General features: G+C 39.6%; 2 protein-coding genes across 2 annotated transcripts in view; one reads left to right on the top strand and one right to left on the bottom strand.

Moving 5' to 3' along the window:
- TIMD4 (T cell immunoglobulin and mucin domain containing 4) overlaps positions 1 to 19858 on the top strand; it is a 61372-nt gene that overhangs the window by 4554 nt on the left and 36960 nt on the right. The gene's annotated exons all lie outside the window — the stretch shown is intronic.
- LOC116149537 (enhancer of rudimentary homolog) lies at positions 12303 to 12572 on the bottom strand. The gene has a single exon (XM_064484617.1). The coding sequence runs from the start codon at positions 12570 to 12572 to the stop codon at positions 12303 to 12305; it is 270 nt and encodes an 89-aa protein (XP_064340687.1).

Below are 19858 nucleotides of genomic sequence, written 5' to 3'. Positions count from 1 at the left end.
CCTCATGAAAGAATATGTAGAAATAAGAGCATGCAGTAACCCTTCGTTTCTATTTACTTGAGAAGTAAATCTCGGGAAGTGAGCATGCAAACTCTATATTTAGACTTTGTAGGTATTGTGATTCTACTTTGGAAGGTGAAAGAAATTCCTCATTCTGAGCCCCTAAAATATAGGATTCCCCTCTGAAATGTAGGGAAAACTGATTTATACTCTGGTTTTCATAGCCTCCTTTGTGCAGACATGTTTCTTCTAGGTTCACAGTGTTCTCAGGAAGGCACAAAATAAAAATTCGTCATTTGTTCTCCTTCTGATCAAGGCCTTTTGTCAGTTGGTTATGGAAAGCTTTTGGTGGGGCACAGGCCTCAGGATACACATCCTTCCAAGACTTTGTTTCTTCTTTGACTCTTTTTTTTTTTAATTGAAGTATAGTCAGTTACAATGTGTCAATTTCTGGTGACAGCACGATGTCCCAGTCATACATAATATATACATATATTCATTTTCATATTCTTTTTGATTAAAGGTTATTACAAAATATTGAATATAGTTCCCTGTGCTACACAGAAGAAATTTATTTTTTATCTATTTTTATACATGGTAGTTATCATTCGCAAATCTCAAACTCCCACATTTTTATTTGACTCTTGATCACAGCAGATTATGTAAAGAAGTCTAAACTAAGTCACTGCTTCACCCACTGCAAAAGTAATTATAGCCTACGAAAACCAAGATGGTGCCTTTCGTAGCCTTGATGTAGAATGTGAGGGTGTATGTGGAGCTGTGGGAGGAAGAGTCTAAAACTTAGAATTCCTGGGGAATCTACTGTCAAGTTCCCTTGGGAGTTCTTGAGGACCCTAAGGGCTTTCTAACTCTGAGCTGGAGTCTTTGGTGGCCACTAGTGCCTTTCCCCAGTGTCCCCTGAATCCTCTACACAGCCACGAGTGTAACCTAAGAAACCCAGATCTGTTTGTGCTACACATTAGCTGAAAATCCTCCCACTGCGCCCCAGTGGGTAAAAGTCCCTACTCTGTCGTAAGCGCTTCACAGTTTCTCCCTTGTCTGCTTCCTGCAGCCCCTGCCCGCTGTGCTCCAGCAGATATAAATGCCTCAGATACTCACTCTCCACTCCGTAGGTCAAGCCACCTTAGATGGATGCTCGTTTCCTGGCTCTCCACTGGGCATGTCAGTCCTCAAGGTTCTGCTTAAATGTCACCTCTTCACACCTGCTCCACCTAAACCCCCTAGACAGAATTAATCCCCTCTCACAAACACTTCTGTGCAGCTCGTTGTGGTCACTCGACAAACATCACAAAGTACCTCCAACGTGCCAGGCGTGGCGCTAGTGCCGAGCTCAGGTCGTTCTGATGAGGCCAGCACACCCCATCTTGGATGTGTGGCGCCTTTGAATGAATTACAAAGAGGCCCCCTCCTCCTTCTGGCTGACACAGCCCTGAGCCAATGCAGAGACTTGTCAGATATGGTCTGTACAACCTGCAACCATAAATAATGACCCTCTAACTTAGTCTTTGGTACTGGAGGTGTTTAGGTTGATCATGCTTTTTATACTGAGCCCTTTGAGGGAAGAGCATGTAGTTTCTCAGCACCTAGCTTACACATGGTAGATACACCCATGGCAACTAGTGAATTAACTGACTGCAAGACTGTTTCCTAGGGCCTTCCTGCATGTGCTGGGGATGGGGTGGGGTAGGGAGGAGTGTCTCTAAAACTAGAAATAGCCCTCTTCATATGTCTGGCTGGAGTGTAGGAGTCTGTGTGAACCCTGGGCTGCACATCAGAGTCACCTGGGTAGTGGGGAGGGTGTAGCTCAGTGGTAGATCACGTGCTTAGCATGCTCGAGGTCCTGGGTTCAATCCCCAGTACCTCCATTAAATAAATAGATAAATAAATAAATAAAACCTGATTACTACCCCTGCCCAAGAAAAACACCCCAAAACAAGAATCACCCAGGAAGTTTGGCCAACTACCCATACTCAGACCAATTGAATTAGGACCTCGGCAGGTGGGACCCAGGTATGGCTAGTTTTTTCAGTCTCCCCAGATGATTTCAATCTGCAGCTGAGGTTGAGAACCACTGACCCAGAGAGACTTGGAGAGGGAAGATGACAGCGTGTTTTCTTGTTTGGTGTGACAAGCGCTCTGGAGAAGCATAAAAGCTATAAACTAAAACAGGAAAATATCGAAATGGGGCCGGGCCAGGGCAGGTGAACCACCAAGGCAGGAGAGGGCCGGGCGCTGGGGGACAGCAGATCTGTCCTCCGTCTGACTTCCCGGGCAACAGCATGATGTTGGTGGCAGCCCTGGGAGCAAGAAGTCTGGAGGCTGCCATGCTTTTTGAAAGCCTCTCAGGAAGCCAGCCCACAGCTGTCTAGTTTGACTGTCCCTGGGCCTCCTAAGAACTAAACGCTGTCTTCCACCAGTTGTAAAAACAAGCAAAGAAGAAAGTCCCTTGGGCGTCTGAGGAAATGCTCGAAAGTAACCTCTGTTCTGTGCTGTTGACTGCTGAGATGGAGTCTCAGCACTTCCTGCACCTGCTTGAGCCTAAAAAATACTTGGGTGATGAATGATTCACACATGTCTCAGTCGACTTGATTTTTTTAGGGCAGTTTTCGGATCACAGCAAAATTGAGTGGAAAGTACAGAGAGTTCCCATATGACAATCTTCCTCTCCTCAAGACACACAGCCTCCTCCACCATCCACGTCTCTCCCAAGTGTGGTACATTTGGCATAGCTGATGAACCAACACTGACAAGTGATCATCAACTGAAGTCCATCGTTTACGTGACGGTTCACACTTTGTGTGGTACATTCCACAAGTTTTGACAAATGTTTAATTACGTGTATCCACCATCACAGTATCATTCAGAATGGTTTTACTGCCCTAAAAATCCTCTACGCTCTACTTACTTACTCCTTCCTCCCCCAAATCTCTGACAACCACTAACCTTTCTAGTGTCTCCAAGTTTTACCTTTTCCAGGATTTCGTACAGTTGGAATTGTACAGTAGGTAGCCTTTTCAGATTGACTTCTTTCACTTGACAATATGCATTTAAAGTTACTGTTTCTTTTTGTGGCTTCATAGCTCATTTCTTTTTATTGTGGAATAATATTTTATAGTTTGAATGTAACACAGTTTATTTATTTGTTGACCTTTTGAAGGACTTCTTGGTTGCTTCCAAGTTTTGGCCATTATGAACAAAGCTGCTATAAACATTTATATGCAGGTTAAGGAGCATGACTGATGGATTATATAGTAAGAGTGTATGTTTAGTTTTCGTAAGAAATTACTAAACTGTCTTCCAAAATGGCTATACCACCTTGTATTCCCACAGCAATGAATGACAGCTCCTATTGCTGCACATTCTTGCTGGCCTTTGGTTGGATTATAACCATTTCAATAGGTATGTAGTGTCATCTTGTTTAATTAGCATTTCCTAATAATATATGACGTTGAACATGTTTTCATGTGCTTATTTGCCATCTGCATATCTTCTTTGGTAAGGTGTCTACTTTGATCTTTTGACCATTTTTTAGCCAGGTTGTTCATTTTCTTATTGTTGAGTTTAAAGAGTTCTTTGTATATTTTACATAACAGTCCTTTATCAGATACGGTTTTTGCAAATATTTTCTCCCAAGCTGTCACTTGTCTTCTCATCCTCTTGACAGTGTCTTTTGCAGAGGAGAAGATTTTAATTTTAATGAAGTCCAACTGTCACTTTTTTCTTTAATGGACCATGTCTTTGATGTTGTACCTAAAATGCCATTGCCATACCCAGGATCACCTAGACTTTCTATGTTATAATCTAGGAGTTTTATAACTTGGTGTTTTATATTTGGGAATATGATCCATTTTGAGTTAATTTTTGTGAAGTTTAAGGTCTACATCTAAAAAAAAATTTTTTTTTTTTTTTTTGATGTGGCTATCCAGTTATTTCAGGACCATTTGCTGAAAAAAAAAATCGTTTCTCCATTGAACTGCCTTTGCTCCTTTGTCAAAGATAATTTGACTATATTTGTTTGGTTCTCTTTCCTGGCACTCTGTTGTGTTCCACTGATTTATTTTTCTGTTCTCCGGTCAATACCATACTGTCTTGATTACTGTAGCTTTATAATAAATCTTGAAGTTGGGTAGCATCAATCTCCTGACTTTGTTCTTCAATACTGTGTTGACTATTCTGGGTCTTCAGCCTTTCCTCATACACTCTGGATCATTTTATCTACATCCACAAAGTAACTTGCTGGGACTTTTATTGGAATTGCACTAAGTACATAGCTCAAGTTGGGAGGAACTGATGTGTTAACAATACTGAGCTCCCTGATCGATGAACATGGAATATCTATTTAAATCTTTGATTTTTTTCATCAGAGTATTGCAGCTTTCCCAATATTGATCTTCTATATATTTTTAGTTTTATGCCTAAGTATTTTTGTGTGTGTGCTGATGTAAAAGGTATTATGTTTTTAATTTCAACTCCTAATTTTTCATTAGTATTATATAGGAAAACAAGAGACTTTGGACATTAAACTTATATCCTGCAATATTGCTTTAACAGCTTATTAGTTTCAGGATTTTTTTTTTTTTTTTGATCACTTCTTTGGAATTTTATACATAGGAAATCATGTCATATGTGAACAAAGAGATTTGTTTTTCTTCCTCATCTGTGTCATTTTATTGTGTTTTCTTGTCTTTTTGCATTAGCTAGAATGTCCAGTATGTTGAAAAGGGGAGGGGATATCCTTGCCTTGTTTTTGATCTTAGCGGAAAAGCACCTCGTTCAAGCTTTGAACAAAAGCCATGACCATGAGAACTTTATAAGATATGTTGACATACATGCACTCCATTCTCATCTCTATCCCCAGCCTTCTGCTTTCTCCTGGAACCGTCCCCTCTGTCTGTGAGCATGACAAACAAAAGCCCCTAACAACTTTCCCCTGACCCCTTAACAACGTCTGGCCACTCCCCTTCCCCTTTGCTTTATATCTGAGCCAAACTTTTCTGTTCCAAATATCCACTTCCCGGCCTCCCATTTACTCTTCAAACTAATGCAATTTGACTTCTGGCTCTATTCCTCCAATGAAGCCATCAGGCAAAAGTTCAGTGTAACTGCAAAGGCTGTTTCTCAATCCTTATCTTATCTGACCTCTTTGTAGTATTTGACCCCACTGACCAAATCATGCTCCTTCCAACTCTCTCTTCCATTTTGCTCTCAGCAAGTAGTGTCATTTATCCTGACTTTCTTCTATCCTTCTACGTTTGTTCTTGCTGTCTGTAGCTGGATCCTCTTTCCCTGTCTCCCTAAGTGTTAATGTCCCTCAGGACTCAACCCACTGCTTGCTTCTTTCTTGTCATCTCCCTGTTTACTGAAGACCACCAAATCTCTGTTAGAGTTATAGCTCTCTCCTGAGCTTCAGGTCCTGTCACGAACTGCCAACTGGGCTTCTCCACCAGGATATCTCACAGGCTGCTGGAGATTTCTGTGTCTGGATCTGAACTTAGCATCTTTTAGTGCCACTCTCCTGAACAGCTTCTAGTTCAACAACCAGATACATCCTGGATTCTTCCCTCTTGCTTCATTCCTGCCTAGAGCTCTTAATCCATCCCCTACAATTAGTCCAGCCTGTTGATTATATCCCCTCATTGTCGTTATCACCTCCCCTCCATCCCCATAGCTGTGTCCCCTGGATTAATGTTTGTATAAGCTGTGAGATTAGGGTAAAGTACATTTATTTGCCTATGGATGTCCAATTGCTCCAGCACCATTTGTTGAAAAGCCTATCTGTCCTCCATTGAATTGCACTCACACCTTTGTCAAAAACTCTGTTGGGCATATTTGTGTGGGTCTATTTCTGGCTCCTCTATTTTTTTTAATTGAGGTATAGTTGGCATATAACATTATATTAATTTCAGATATATAATATAATTCCTCAATATTTGTATATGTTGCAAAATGATCGCCACAATAAGTCTAGTTAACATCCGTCAGCATACATAGTTACGAAATAACTTTTCTTCTCACAACAAGAGCTTTTAAGATCTATGCTCTCAGCAGCTTTCACATATGCCATGCAGCACCATTAACTGTGGTCACAATGCTGCACATTACATCCCCATGACAATTATTTTATAACCGGAAGTTTGCACCTTTTGCTTCTTTGGGGTTTCTTTTCCTCATCTTTTTCTAAGTTCTTGAGATAAGAGCTTAGATTACCAGTTTGAGGGCTTTTCCTCTTTTCTAATGTCTGCAGAAAAGTGCTATAAATTTCCCTTTCCACATTGCTTTAGCTGGGTCCCACAAGTTCTGGCATAATTTTTATTCAGCACAATGTATTTTTTTTATATTTCTTTCAGACTTATTCTTTGATCTATGGGTTATTTAGAAGTGTGTTATTTAGTTTCTAAGTCTTTGAAGCTTTTCCTGTGACCTTTTTATTATTGATTGCTAGTTTGATTCCATTGTGGGAAGAGAACATACTCTATCTGATTTCATTTCTTTTAAATGTCTTGAAGTTTGCTTTGTGGCTTAGGGTATTGTCTATCTTGGTGTGTGTTTTGTGGTGACTTTATGAGAGTGTGTATTCTGCTACTGATGGGTTTTCTAAATGTTGATTAGATCTTGCTGGCTGAGCGTTGTTGAGTTCTTCTACATCCTTGCTGGTTTTATGTCTAGTTATTCTTGCAGTTAGTGAGAGGAGGTGTTGAAGTCTCCAGCTATAATTGTGAAAATTTCTACTTCTTTTTGTTCTGTCAGTTTTTGTTTCACGTATTTTGCAGCTCTGTAGTTTGATGCATACGCGTTTAGGATTGGTATGTCTTGCTGGACTGGCCCTTTTAGCATTCTGTTAATGTCCTTTTCTGTCTCTGGTAATATTCTTTGGTCTGAAGTCTACTTCTATGATGGTAATATAACCACTCATGCTTTCTTTGATTAATGTTTATATTACTGTTTACTTGGTATCTTTATTGGTTCGTAGGGCTGACATAACAAAATTGGTGGCTTAAACAAATAGACATTTATTTTTTCACAGTTCTGGAGACTAGAAGTCTGGGACCAGGTATCAGCAGGTTTGTTTTTTTCTAAGGCCTCTCTCTTTGGTTTATAGGTGGCTGCCAAGTCTCACTGTGTCTTCACTTGGTCATCCCTCTGAGCATTTTTGTGTCCTAACTCCCTTTTTTTAGGGATACCAGCCATATTGGATTAGGGCCAATCCTAATGACCCTATTAACTTAGTTATCTCTTTAAAAGCCCTGTCTCCAAACACTGTTACATTCTGAGATACCGGACATTACAACATCAACATTAACTTGGTGGAGGGGTGGGCAGCACAGTTCAGCCCACAACAGTATATTTTCCTACACTTTTATTTTCAACCTACTTATATTTGTATATCTGAAGCATAGACAGCATATAAATCGGTCATGCTTTTTAATCTACTCTTCCCATCTTTCTTTTAAAAATATGTATTTAGACCATTTCACTTAATTATTGATGCATTAATGTCTAAGTCTCCCATTTCATATTTGTTTTCAGTTTCTTATGTGTTCTTTCTATTTTCTCTTTCTTGTCTTCTTGTGGGTTACTTGACCACTTTTTACCACTCCGTTTTGATTTATCTATAGTGTTTTTGAGTGTGTCTCTTGGTATAGCCTTTTAGCGGTTTCTTTCTGGATTGCATGAGGCATGCATAACTTACCACAGTCTGCTGGGGTCATTATTTTACCAGTTTGGGTGAAGTGTAGAAAACCTTCCTCAACCTTCTACTATTTCTAATTGTCTGTAATACTTCCTCTGTATCAATTAAGAACCTCATTAGATAATGTTATAAATTTGGTTCAACCATTAAAAAATGATTTCTAAAGCTCAAGAGAAAGTTGATTACATTTACCAATATTTTTGCTTGCCATATCTTTCTTCCCTCTGATATTCTAAGATTTCTTCATTTTTATTTCCTTTTTGTTTAGACAACTTCCTAAGTCATCCTGTTAGGTTAGAGCTACTGGCAACAGATTCTTTTTCATCTGAGAATGTTTTTATTTCCCACTTTGTTCCTGAAAGATACAGAATTCATGTTTGACAGTTATTTTCTTTTATCACTTCCAAATGTTGCGCCGCTTTTTTTGGCCCCCATGGTGTCAGATGAGAAATCCACTGTCACTAAAATTGGTGTTTCCCCATCAATAAGTATCATACCTCTCTTGTTGCTGTCAAGATTTTTTCTTTGTCCATAGTTTCAGAACTTTGACTATGATTTTTCTTGATGTGGAACTATTTTTTTCATTTCCCTTGTCGGAGGTTTATCTCAGCCTCTTGAATTCATAAGTTTATGTTTTTGCTCAAATAGGAAGTTTCCAGCCATTATTTCTTCTCATTAATTCAGTTCCACTCCTTGTGTCCTCTCCTTCTGGGACTCCACTGATATGAATGTTATAATCAATCAGCTTACTGAGACTCTGTTCATTATTTTTCAGTCCGTTTTCTCTCTGTTACTGAGATTGGGTAAATTCTATAAATCTGTCCTGAAGTTCTCTGCTGCTTTCCCCTGTTATTTCCATTCCCATATTGAGCCCATCCACCCAGTTTTTATTTCAGTGATTTCATTTGTGATAGTTTTCAATGCCATGATTGTCATTTCATTTGCTTTTGTAATTCCCACTTCTTTGCTCATAGTTCTAGACATTTTTTAGGGGCAAGGATGCTTCTTAAAGTGATAGCCATTTATTGTTTAAGTATTTCAGTATACATCTCCAAAACATAAAATAAACTTCGTACGTAATTGCTATTATTGCAAATAAAATATTATCGATGACTCTTTAATACCAGTCCATACTTCTTTGTTTCTCCCAAGTGTCTGTTTGATTGTTCAAATTAGTATTCAGATAAGACCCCAGAGGATGCCTTTTGTTGTTACATCTTTTAAGTTTCTTGTCATCTATAACAGTGACTTCTCCCTTTTTTAATGCCTCTGACTTGTTGAAAAACTAGATGAGTTGTTCTGTGAAGTGTCCCACATTGTGGACTTTTCGGATTGTTCCATTTCCTAGAAATTGAAATGAAAGTTAGAGGTAAATGCTTGATTAGATCTAATTTAATATTTTTGTAAAAAAAAACTTCATAAGTGCTGTTATTAAAATTCTAATAGTAAAAAATTGGGGAGTACCTAACTATCTATTAAAGGAGACTTATTTAGATAAATTATGACATATCCTTACAGTGTGTAACCAATCCTTAAGACATTAAAATATGCAGTGAAAGAGGGTTTAAATTAAAATTTGAGGCCAGGAAACATGTTCATGGTGCAGTAAATGAAAAGAGCTGGTCACTAAAGCATAGACATGCCCCGTGTGATTATGACCAGCAGGATCTACAACACAACACTGTCAGTTAGTGGTGGGATCATAAGCTATTGGTCCTATTGTAGGAAATAAAGAAAAGAGAGAGACATAATGATCATGCATCACTTTGTAATAATCATAATACTAAACCAATGCATATTATCTTTAAGAAGCATCGCCAGAAATAAAATGGTGTAATGAGGGTTTAAACCTCTGTGGCCTCCTACAGGTTCCTCAACAGCTCCAGGCCACCTTCTTTGAACAGGGAACACTTGGTGAGGCAAAGCCACCCATGGCTGGCTTCGATGGTTCTCTTACATTCGGAGCCTGGAAACCTGGGAATGGAGGCAAAAGGCAGCTTAGAACCAAAATGCAGACGTAGTTTAACAAGTAGGGTTGTTAGCTGCTCCTTTTTTTTTTTTTTTAATTTTTTTTTAATTGAGGTGTAATCAGTTACAATGTCAATTTCTGGTGTCCAATCATGCATATACATAACATATATTCATTTTCATATTCTTTTTCATTAAAGGTTATTATAAGATATTGAACATAGTTCCCTGTGCTATACAGAAGAAGCTTTTTTAAAAATCTATTTATTTATATAGTAGCTAACATTTGTAAATCTCAAACTCCCAAATTTTTCCCTTCCCACCCTCTTTTCCCCAGAAACTGTGTAGTTAGCTGCTCCTTTTCAACCCAGAGATTCAGGGAGCCCTCAGCATATGAACGCCCATCCCGTGACTGAGACACACTGGGCAGTCACTTTTGGCACGGTCCAGACTGTGTCATGTGGGCACCCTTTCCCTATGCCCTTGGTAAGGGGCACCAGAGGCCAAGCAGACCACAGCTGTGAAGGGAGGACCTGGCTTCTGCACCTTGCCGTTTCCCCTTTGAACTCCTTCTCCTTGGGTGGCCACCCCACCTTTTGCACTTCTTACTTCCAAAGGACTTCCTCCTCCCAGACCCCTTGCCATGTCCTCATTGGTTCTTACTGTGTATTTAGTCCACAGGGAGCTTCTGTCTGAGGTAGGGTCAGGTGGCGACCAGGTGCCCAGGCTCTAACCAGTCAGATGAGTCTGGCTCTATCCCTTGTTAGCTTGTGTCCTCAAGCAAGTAATTAACAGTCTCAGACTCAGTTTCCCCAAAGTGTCATTAGAAACACAAACCATGGACTTGAAGGTTTTTCAAATTTTTACTATGGCTGTTTTGCTAGGTTTCCAGTGGCAGGACTTGGGGCTCACGCTGGGGAAGATTTTTCTCCACTTTCTCCTCTCTGCTTTCCAACCAAGTACTGAGCAGAGAATAGGATTAAAATAATTTAGAGGAGATATATTTTCCCTTGAACTGTTATGTAAAGTTTAACACACCTAAAAGAAATCAAAGGAACAGAGAGCAATTCTTTTTTATCTTTGCTCACACCCACTCCCCCATTTTTCAAAGGGGCATTGTCACTAGCTGAATGCATTTCAAGGTTGCTTCTTTGTACTTTGTTTAGTTCAAAAAGAAATGTACTTAAAAATTCCTTACATTTCTTTAGAGCTTTACATTTTGTAATATATTTGCAACATACTTGGGTGGATGGTATTTTTTTTTTTTAAGTTCTGCTGCGTGCTTTTAAAAACAGCTATATTGAGGTATAATTTACATACATTAAGATTTACTAAATAACTAAAAAATGTTAAAAAAAAGATTTACTCATTTTATTTTATTTCTTTGGAGGAGGGGAGGTAATTAGACTTATGTATGTATGTATTTATTTATTTATTTTTAGAGGAGGTACTGGGGATTGAATCCAGCACCTTGTGCATGCTGAGCATGCACTCTACCACTGAGCCATATCCTTTCCCCAGTATTCACCCATAGTAAGCATATGAGCTACCTCATATTGGCAAATGTGTCCCATTATGTAACCACCATCACATTCAAGACAGATGTTTCCATCACTCCAGCATGTTCCAGTGGACCTCTTTGCAGGCAAAGCCCCTCTCCCTCCTCTCACTTCCAGCCTCAACTGATCAGCTACTGGTCTACTGATTTGCTTTCTGTCACATGGTTTTGCCCCCCACCTTTCTTTCTAAAAGAATTTCATATAAATGGAACAGTACAATTTGCAGTCTCTTGTGTCTAGATTTTTCACCTGGCATAATGTTTTTGAGATTCATGTTGCATGTATCGGTAGTTTGTTCTTTATTAAACTTGAATAGCATTTTGTTGCAGGAACATTCCCGTTTTTGGCTGCTGAGAATAACCCTATGGCATTTATGTGTAAGTCTTTGTGTGGACATGTTTTCTCTTAAGTAAATACCTACTGATGGAATGGCTGGGCCTCACGGCAAGCGTATGTCTAACTTATTATCAATTCTTTGTGGGAGGATGTTTTGACTTATCACGAAAACTCAGTGCCAGAGGAAGGCAGCTATTCCTACTTGACAGGAAAGGAAACTGAGGCACGAAGAAAGTTTGGTGATTAAGTCAGACTTCTCTACTGTCAGACTTTTTTTTTCTTAAACTAAAGAACATTTGTTTGTTTTCCACTAAGACTTTATCTTGAGGACATAACTCAACTGTGTCACCACCCCCACCCCATTTTGAAAAGGGTTAGTACAGTGAATGTTATAAAGCAGATATGAACAGCTTGAAGGATTGGAACCAACATTAACTGACAAAAACTAACTTCCATCTAAATCATCATAAAAATGTTTAAGTAAAAAAAAAAAAAACAGGCTGGGAGGGCAATGGACGTTTCAGATGGAACGAGATCCTCACATTTCATCTAATACATTCAATCCCGGCCAGAATGTACCAAAATGGAAACAGGATTACTGTAATATGAAACTTTCACTACAGCACACTGTCCACACCTGTGTTCCAAGACCACTCCCACCGCCCTAACGCTTCCAGACTCAACTACTTCCCGGCCTGCCGGGCCTGCCGATGAAGGAGCACATAGATCTACTCTTTAATCCAGTCTTTGTTACAAGGCTGGTATGTCCGGGTATCAGCTCTGTAAACAAGGTAACTGGGGTCAGCCGGATCATTGATAAAATCAAAAAACTGACTGATGTCATATGTGATAGAGGGGCTGTTGGGATTCATTCTTCTCAGATGTTCTTCATACATTTCACAAACACCTTCCATGCATTCATTCGTAGATTCATAGTCAGCGTAAGTTCTGCCTTCTGGCCTCTTTGTAGGCTGTACCAGCAAGATGGTGTGATGCATCGCGCCAAACTCTTTTGCTGCAGTGGCTGCCGGCACCACCACCGCACTCTACTGTCAGACTTTTCACATGCTGAGACTAGTACGTATATCTCTAATGCTCACTCATCTTTGGTTTCTTTTCTGTTTTCTTTCTGTTCAAATCTTTTGCTTTAGTATAAGAATGTAAGCTAATTGTTACACAAAATTTAAAAATATAGATAGATGAAGGAGAAAGATACCAAACATCTCATTTCCCTCTGCTCAGAGACCACTGTTCATCTCTTTTGTATCATTTCAGGCTTGTGTCTGTGTATGTGTGTATTCTTCAAAATGGGTTAAGATTGTGCATAATCGTTTCTGTCTTGATTGTCACACTCTATCATGAAGATCCTTTCCCTCACTTCTATCCTGGAGATCTTTTTTAAACCTCAATAAATACATACCTACAACCTCCTCATTAATGGTCGCTGAATCTTTAAATGGATGACTCAGCATAATTCATCATACCGGTGGCCAGTGACACTCAGGTTATTTCCAATGTTGTGCTGTTATTAACAGTAGTCTTGTATTTGCTTTTATTAATTTATTTCTGTCTCCACCTATTTCTAAACCATATTTTTACGTTTTGAGATGGCCATTTGAGATAAGGTTTACTGTTCTTCAAAAGTGTAACTTTGGTTTCTTTCCAAGTTACCCTTGAGCTGTTGGGAAGGGGATTGGATCTGCTGCATAGATGGAGGAATAAAGAAATGGAGCTCATCCAAGTGAAAAAAGCCATCTGTTATTCAAGACACTTCAGGGATGAGTCTTGTACTTTGTCTCAAATATTTTTTATGTGAATATGGGGGGGGGGGGTGAGTCTTACCTCACCAAAGAGGAACTTTGAGCAAAAATTTGGCAGCAAAAGCTCTGAAAGAAAAAGCTTTCTTTAGCACTGCAACTCCAGAAGTTTCACTTCCCCCTCTTCCTCTTCTCTTCCTAAACTAGAAAACTCTTAAAATACATGGACCTCACTGACAAGAGCTTCAGTATTAGATTGGGGGTAGAGCTGGTGACAGGGAAGGAGTTCAGTAACGAGCAAAAATGACAGTGACAAAAATAATCCAGTTCCTCTCCCAGAGTGTCCCTTCCCAAATTGTTTCTGTGCATTTATATGGGCTAAACTTACTCCTCTGGAGCTCCCGTGAAGAATAACTTTTCTGCCGGAGAAAACAATAGAACACGCAAGTCAATAGAGGAGATTAATTTATACTTAAAATTCTTTTTTTCACTCCCGCTTCTTCATCTTCTAAAAGGAATATTTTCAGAGACTTGAGGCAGAAGGAAATTTAGATATCATTTAGCACAACCTCATCTTATAGATGAGGAAGTAGATGGAGAATATATTGTTTGGATTTCACTCTGATTTTTGTTTCCTTTTTACTCTAAAGGTTTAGTTGTTCCATTCTTGTATTACATAACTCTTCTTAGAAAGGGCTGTTTTCCTTGTAACTCCTTAATTACAGTGATTGGCCTGGGTTTTGTTTTGTTTTGTTTTTAAACAGAACAGTATTTTCTTGCTTCAAGGTATGAGATTCAAAACCATCAAGACTACTTCAATTTGAAGAATAAACCATTTAACTTCCCTCACTTAATCCACTACATTTTTTTCTGCGACCTTGACCCTTCTTGTGTCACTCTTCCTGTTTTAGAGGAAGAAATATCCTTGTTCCTACAAAGGCAAACTTTTCATATGTGTTTTTTCCTCTTTTGTTTCATAACTTTTTTTTGAAAAGTAATCCTTAATAATTGAATACAAAATAGAAAGTAGCTAAGATGTCAACAACAATTACTATCTCAGCAATAATTATTTGAAAATGTAAAAATAAGGTATGACTCACATGATCTATAAAGAGCATAAAATATGTAGTAATTAACCTAATTAAGGATGCACAAAACCTTTATGAAGAAAAAAACTTTAAATCACTTAAATCACAACAACAAGAAGAAACCCCAGTGCATCTGAGTAAACAGCATAGAAAACAGACACTTTCACACATGGTTTCCTACCTGTTTGATATTCTACATAGCATATGAAAGAGATGGCATCACCAGTCATTAAAGAGAGAATGGACTTTTAGCAGAAAATAGTGAGAAAACTAACTTTTATAGAGAAAAAATAAAGTTGGATCCCTACCTCAAACCATATGTATGGTGAACTCTGGAGAGATTGAAGATCAATTTCAAAAGTAAAACTATAAAGTTAGTAGGAAAAAAATAGACAACTATTTTAGTAATCTTGGAATGGAAAAGGAACTCTCAGACAAAAGCTTCAAGGCAGAAACCATGAGGATAAAACTCGATGGATTTTAATATGTTATTGTTAAGGATTTTGGTTCAGCGAAGTATTCAGTGACCAAAGTTGGCAGAGGGATGGTGGAGCAGAAGAAACTACTTTTAATGTTCAGAGAACACACATACACACAGAGATTGAGAGAAAGGAAACGATCAGAAAAACGAGCAAAGATAAGTCAGTTCACTGAAGGGGAAACATAAACCGTTAACCAGTAAGTGACGAGATGATTAAACTCAGTAGTAATCAAAGAAATCCAAAGAGAATGAAGTAGCACATCACATCTATCAGCATGGCAAAAATTACAGATGGGTAATATTGCTAGCACGGATGTAGGGAAGTAGAATCGCATGCACAGAGTGTAACTAGTCAGTTGTACCGGAGAGAGATTTGTCAGTACTTGTTGATATTAAGTGTGTGACTAGCCTATAATTTATCTAGATCCTTGTCTGGAAACTTAACCCTAAGAAACTCTTTCTCAGGTCCATGTAGGGCCATGTATTAGGTTGTTCATTGAAATTTTTTTGTGTTAGTTGGAAGTCGGAGGTAAAGTAGGTGTCCATCAGTACGAGAACGGATGAGTATAACAGGGGCTTTGCGTATCATGGTATATTATGCAGCAATTAGAAAGTGTCAGATAAATGTTTGTATGGTAATACAGTTACATCTCCAGAACATAGTTTTGAGTAAACAAGGAAGCAGAATGAGATATATAGGAAAATATCTTGTAAGTTTAAAACATAATATACAAACAGTTCTATGCATTTTTAAAGGATACTTAACATACCCAATGACATTTACTTAATACATTGGATAAAAATTGAAGTAGATATGGAGATATCAGGGGAAAATATGAGAGCAGACCTGTGATGGTAATTGTTCCTTAACCTGCATTATAAACTCAACACTGCACTTGTGGGGAAAATGCACACATTCACTCATCTAAAGAAAATTTATCCATTCAACACAAACTTACTGAGACCTTGCTGGGAGAAAAAAAACTGCCACCCAGATCTCCCCAGATAAAAATAACCATGTCTGACATTTTGTATACCTGTGCTCTCTTCTCCACCTCCTTCTCCTATTTCTGAATCCTTGACTAACAAAAATTATACTTTTCTGCAGAAACATATTTTTCCTTTTGAATGATATCTTTCCCAGGACTACAAAACTTGCTTTGTTCCATCGTAAAAATGACCCGTTGTCTTGACCATCATGACCTGACTTTCTATTTCTCCTGTCAAGACAACGTCTTCAAATAATTAACTTAGTTTCACATTCACTTCTCAGTTTACAATGGTGTCATTTCTTTCATGCCTCTATTAAACCTGTTTCTCAAAGGCCGTTGACGGTTTCTTAATTTTAATCCAGTGGTCTTTTCTCTGTTTAGATATTGGGTATATACCTTGTTGTATGGCTTGATGCCAGGATCTCTGCCAGGTGCTGGGGCTGCAGGAAGATTTTAGTATGTATTCCAGGAGATGATACTCTGGTTAGAAAGTAGATGTGGACATGGATAATCTTCATATGTTCTGATTACAGAGGTCAATTGTGCCCACGTTGCCCCTGGAGCTCAAGTGGGGACTTTGGATTTGGGAAGACGTTTTGGAGAAGGTTCAGTCTGAGTGTTGGAAGGGTGAACCAGTTAAATAACATTAAGGGATTCTAGACAAGCAGCTCTGAAACTGAGCTGCACATTTGGCTTAAAGAAAAATTAATGCCTAGGTCCCACCCAAGACCAATGAAATCACAATGGCTGGGGCAGAACCTGGGCGTGTTTTTGAAGTTCCTCTTGTAATTTTAATGGGTAGCCGGATCCGAGAACCACAGGTCTAGGCTGACAGAGGAACAAGGGCAAGGCTAAAGGGGGCGTAGCATGGTTGGCCAGGTGGCCAGTAAGGGTCAGAGCCTCCAGTCCTGAGCTTTCTCACTTCAAAGAATGTTTGTAACCCTTTCTTGTTGCTGTTTCCATACAAGACTGCAGCAGTATGAGGATCCATGACATTACACTGGAGTTAGACAATTTAGTGGTTTAGAACAATACAATTTTGCTTTTGTTTTTGCTTCTGTCCCTGGAGGGGCATCAGGGGAGGGCTTCCTGCTTGATGTCACTCTCACTTAGGGACCCAGGCTTGTGGAGCTCTCATGGTTTGGAGCCAGTTGCTCTGTCGGGGGTGGGGGTGGGGGATAGCGAATTGCACACCAATTCTTATAGGCTTCTACCTACAAGTGACCCATGACACTTCTGCCACGGGCACTGGCCAAGTCAAATGGCCGTTACCAAACATCGTGGAGGTGGGGGTGGGGCATGCTGCTTCACCACAGGCCTGAAGTTAACTGAAATATTTGTAAAAACAGCTATGCCTAAGCTCTCTGAAATCAAACTGAACTCAGTTGCCAAAGGCAGCCAGCTATAGTCGTCAGAGGTCCCACAATATAGTAATGTAACCTGGAAGTCGTGGTTTCATTTTGGTTGGGCCAGCTAGGATATCCCCAGGGGAGCTGAATGCTGTCCTTTTTCTTTCTTATATCTAAGTCTCCCACTTTCAGTTTCTTAACCCAAATTCTAGACTTGCCAGAAGAACGAGTTAGGTTTCCAAGATTTCAGCACTTCCCATCTTATTCAGATGGAAACTCTCTTCCATCTTCGGAGGGTAAAATCAACATAACAATGACTTCTTGTACCAGTGAGAACCTGTATCCTCCCAGGCTCCATTTCTCCTTTTCTATTTGCGGGAGCCCCCCTTGTAAGAATGATTTCTAAGGTCGATTGACTCATGCCAGTTTCCTCCTATCTTTGTTTCCATTGCTTATAAATTGAAACCGTTTTTCTGAATTCCTTATGACTTCAAAGAATTTACTCATAAATCATTTCATTTAACGCCCAAATCAACTTTATGGTGAAGGGATTTTTCAATCTTATTTTAGAGATGAGGAAATTGAGGTTCAGAAATGTGAGAAATCTCACAGATATTTCTCAAATCTTTGTATCTCCTGACAGCCACCCCAGTCTTCTTTCTATTTTGTATTCATTTTTCTCTTTAATGAGTCAAAATATCCATTCATTTGTTCATTCATTCATTTACTCAGAAAGAACTTCGTATCTATTGGAAGCATTGGGCCAGTTGCAAGGGGGTGCCTACGTGTGGTTCCTTGTCCTGGAGGAGTGCTCTGTTAAAGAAGACGCTGTTCATTGCTCAACCAACAGCCTATCCTTCTCCTAACAGAATTCTAATATTTTTTCAGGAACCAGTGTATTTCATCCCTTGATCTCAGAGAACCTGGGTCCCTACCCCAGGCTCAGGGGGTGGCCTTGATTGGTCTAAGCCAGTCATAGACATCGCATAGGTTGGATCTGAGAGTTGGCTGGTAGCTTTGTTCTGGATAATAAGTTATATGGTCTTTCCTTAGAAGGTCTTCCCTTCCTCAGTAAAAGTCAAGGAATAACGATGTGGAAGCCCTCTGACTCATTCTCCTTCCCAAAGATGAACTTGATGTCCAGGAGTTTATCAGCCCTTCTGTGATCATGTTGTGCCAAATCAACATGGGGGAACAGAAAGGAAAGAGCCTTGGTCCTTCATCATTTTGAATCCATAGGTCGCCTACATCCAGACCTTGTTATGAGTGGAAAAGCAAACCCTTTGTATGTTTAGGCTTCGGTGAATTGGATCTCTGTTACTCACAACTGAATGGATTTCTAAGTGATTCAACTGACAACTTTGGTAGCAAACATAAACAAATTCTTATTGTACTGGAGTTCTTAGTCTTTGCCAGCTCACCCCAGCCACTTGTGAAGGAGCGTAACCCATCCACAGCCCTCACTGCTCAAACTGCAAATGGAAGGGTTGTATTCTGCACCGTGAGATCTCTCTTCTCCTGGGCATGGCTGATCCTAGGGTAGCCAGCCTCAGGCCTGCCAGTGAACTACAATCTGAGGTCTCCCAAGGAACATGAGAATTGGAGGGACTGGAGCTTTCTTTCAGGAATCCAGGATTTATCATTGAGAGCATGAGTCAGTGAGCTCAGAGAACTGAGCTGAGGGTCACAGAGAGGACATGGGGCTGTGGTGTAGGTCGTGGACTGTGAGCAAGCTGAAATCATGAGGAAAGCTCGTCCAGGGAGCTGTTCAGAGGTAAACAGAAAGAGACACCTGAGAAAGGAGCAGAACAAGTGATGCTTTGGGGGGTTCTTGATGGGGTAAGGATTCCAGATCACGAGTGCCCTTGTCAGGAGTCACCTGTTCCCTGGGGCACTGTGAGTGACCCTCTCTCCTTGTCCTCAAATAAGCTGTAACTAATATACTAGACAAGAAAAGCTATATTGTGAGTTTTTTTTTTTTAACATTTCTGCAATCCCTCTTTCTTTGTATATATGTGTAAAAGGTAATAATTCCTTTACAGGTTTATAGTTGAGATTATATGTGATCAACACAGCACTTGGCAGATAGCTGCAGCTTAGTGAATATTCATTTCCCTAACAACTAAGGCTGTGTGGAAGCAGAAAGGACTGCTTGGAAGAAAGCATGCAAGCAGAGGCTTGGCCACGTGTATCAGGCTTTGGATGGATGAGTAAATTAGGGATCCTTCACTTGCCCCTTTTCCCCCCCAAGGTTCATGATTCTTTATGTTTTTGAACTAGCCTCTCCAAGTAAACCAGCCTATTTTCTTTGCCTTGTGCCAATCCTCACGAAGGGATTGAATGATTGGGTTATACCTATCTGCTCAGACGCTGGACTGGATCCACAAAGGAAGGTATGTTGAGGAGGCAATGACAAGATATCCACTACAACAGGTCATTCTTTCTTTTGTGCTCCTCTACCACCACCTAACTAGCAACTACTTGAATAATAACTAACATTTGTTGGGTGTTTACTATTTGCCTGGTACTCTGCTGATTTCTTTCCATGGACCATCTCATTTGTTACTCATAGCAATCCAAGATGTAGGAAGTCTTATCTCCATTTCACAGAGGGATT

Source organism: Camelus dromedarius, chromosome 3, assembly GCF_036321535.1.
Source record: "Camelus dromedarius isolate mCamDro1 chromosome 3, mCamDro1.pat, whole genome shotgun sequence".
In the NCBI taxonomy this organism is placed as follows: domain Eukaryota; kingdom Metazoa; phylum Chordata; class Mammalia; order Artiodactyla; family Camelidae; genus Camelus; species Camelus dromedarius.
The sequence above is the reverse complement of the archived record's forward strand: the minus strand, read 5'-3'. Positions and strand labels throughout refer to the sequence as shown.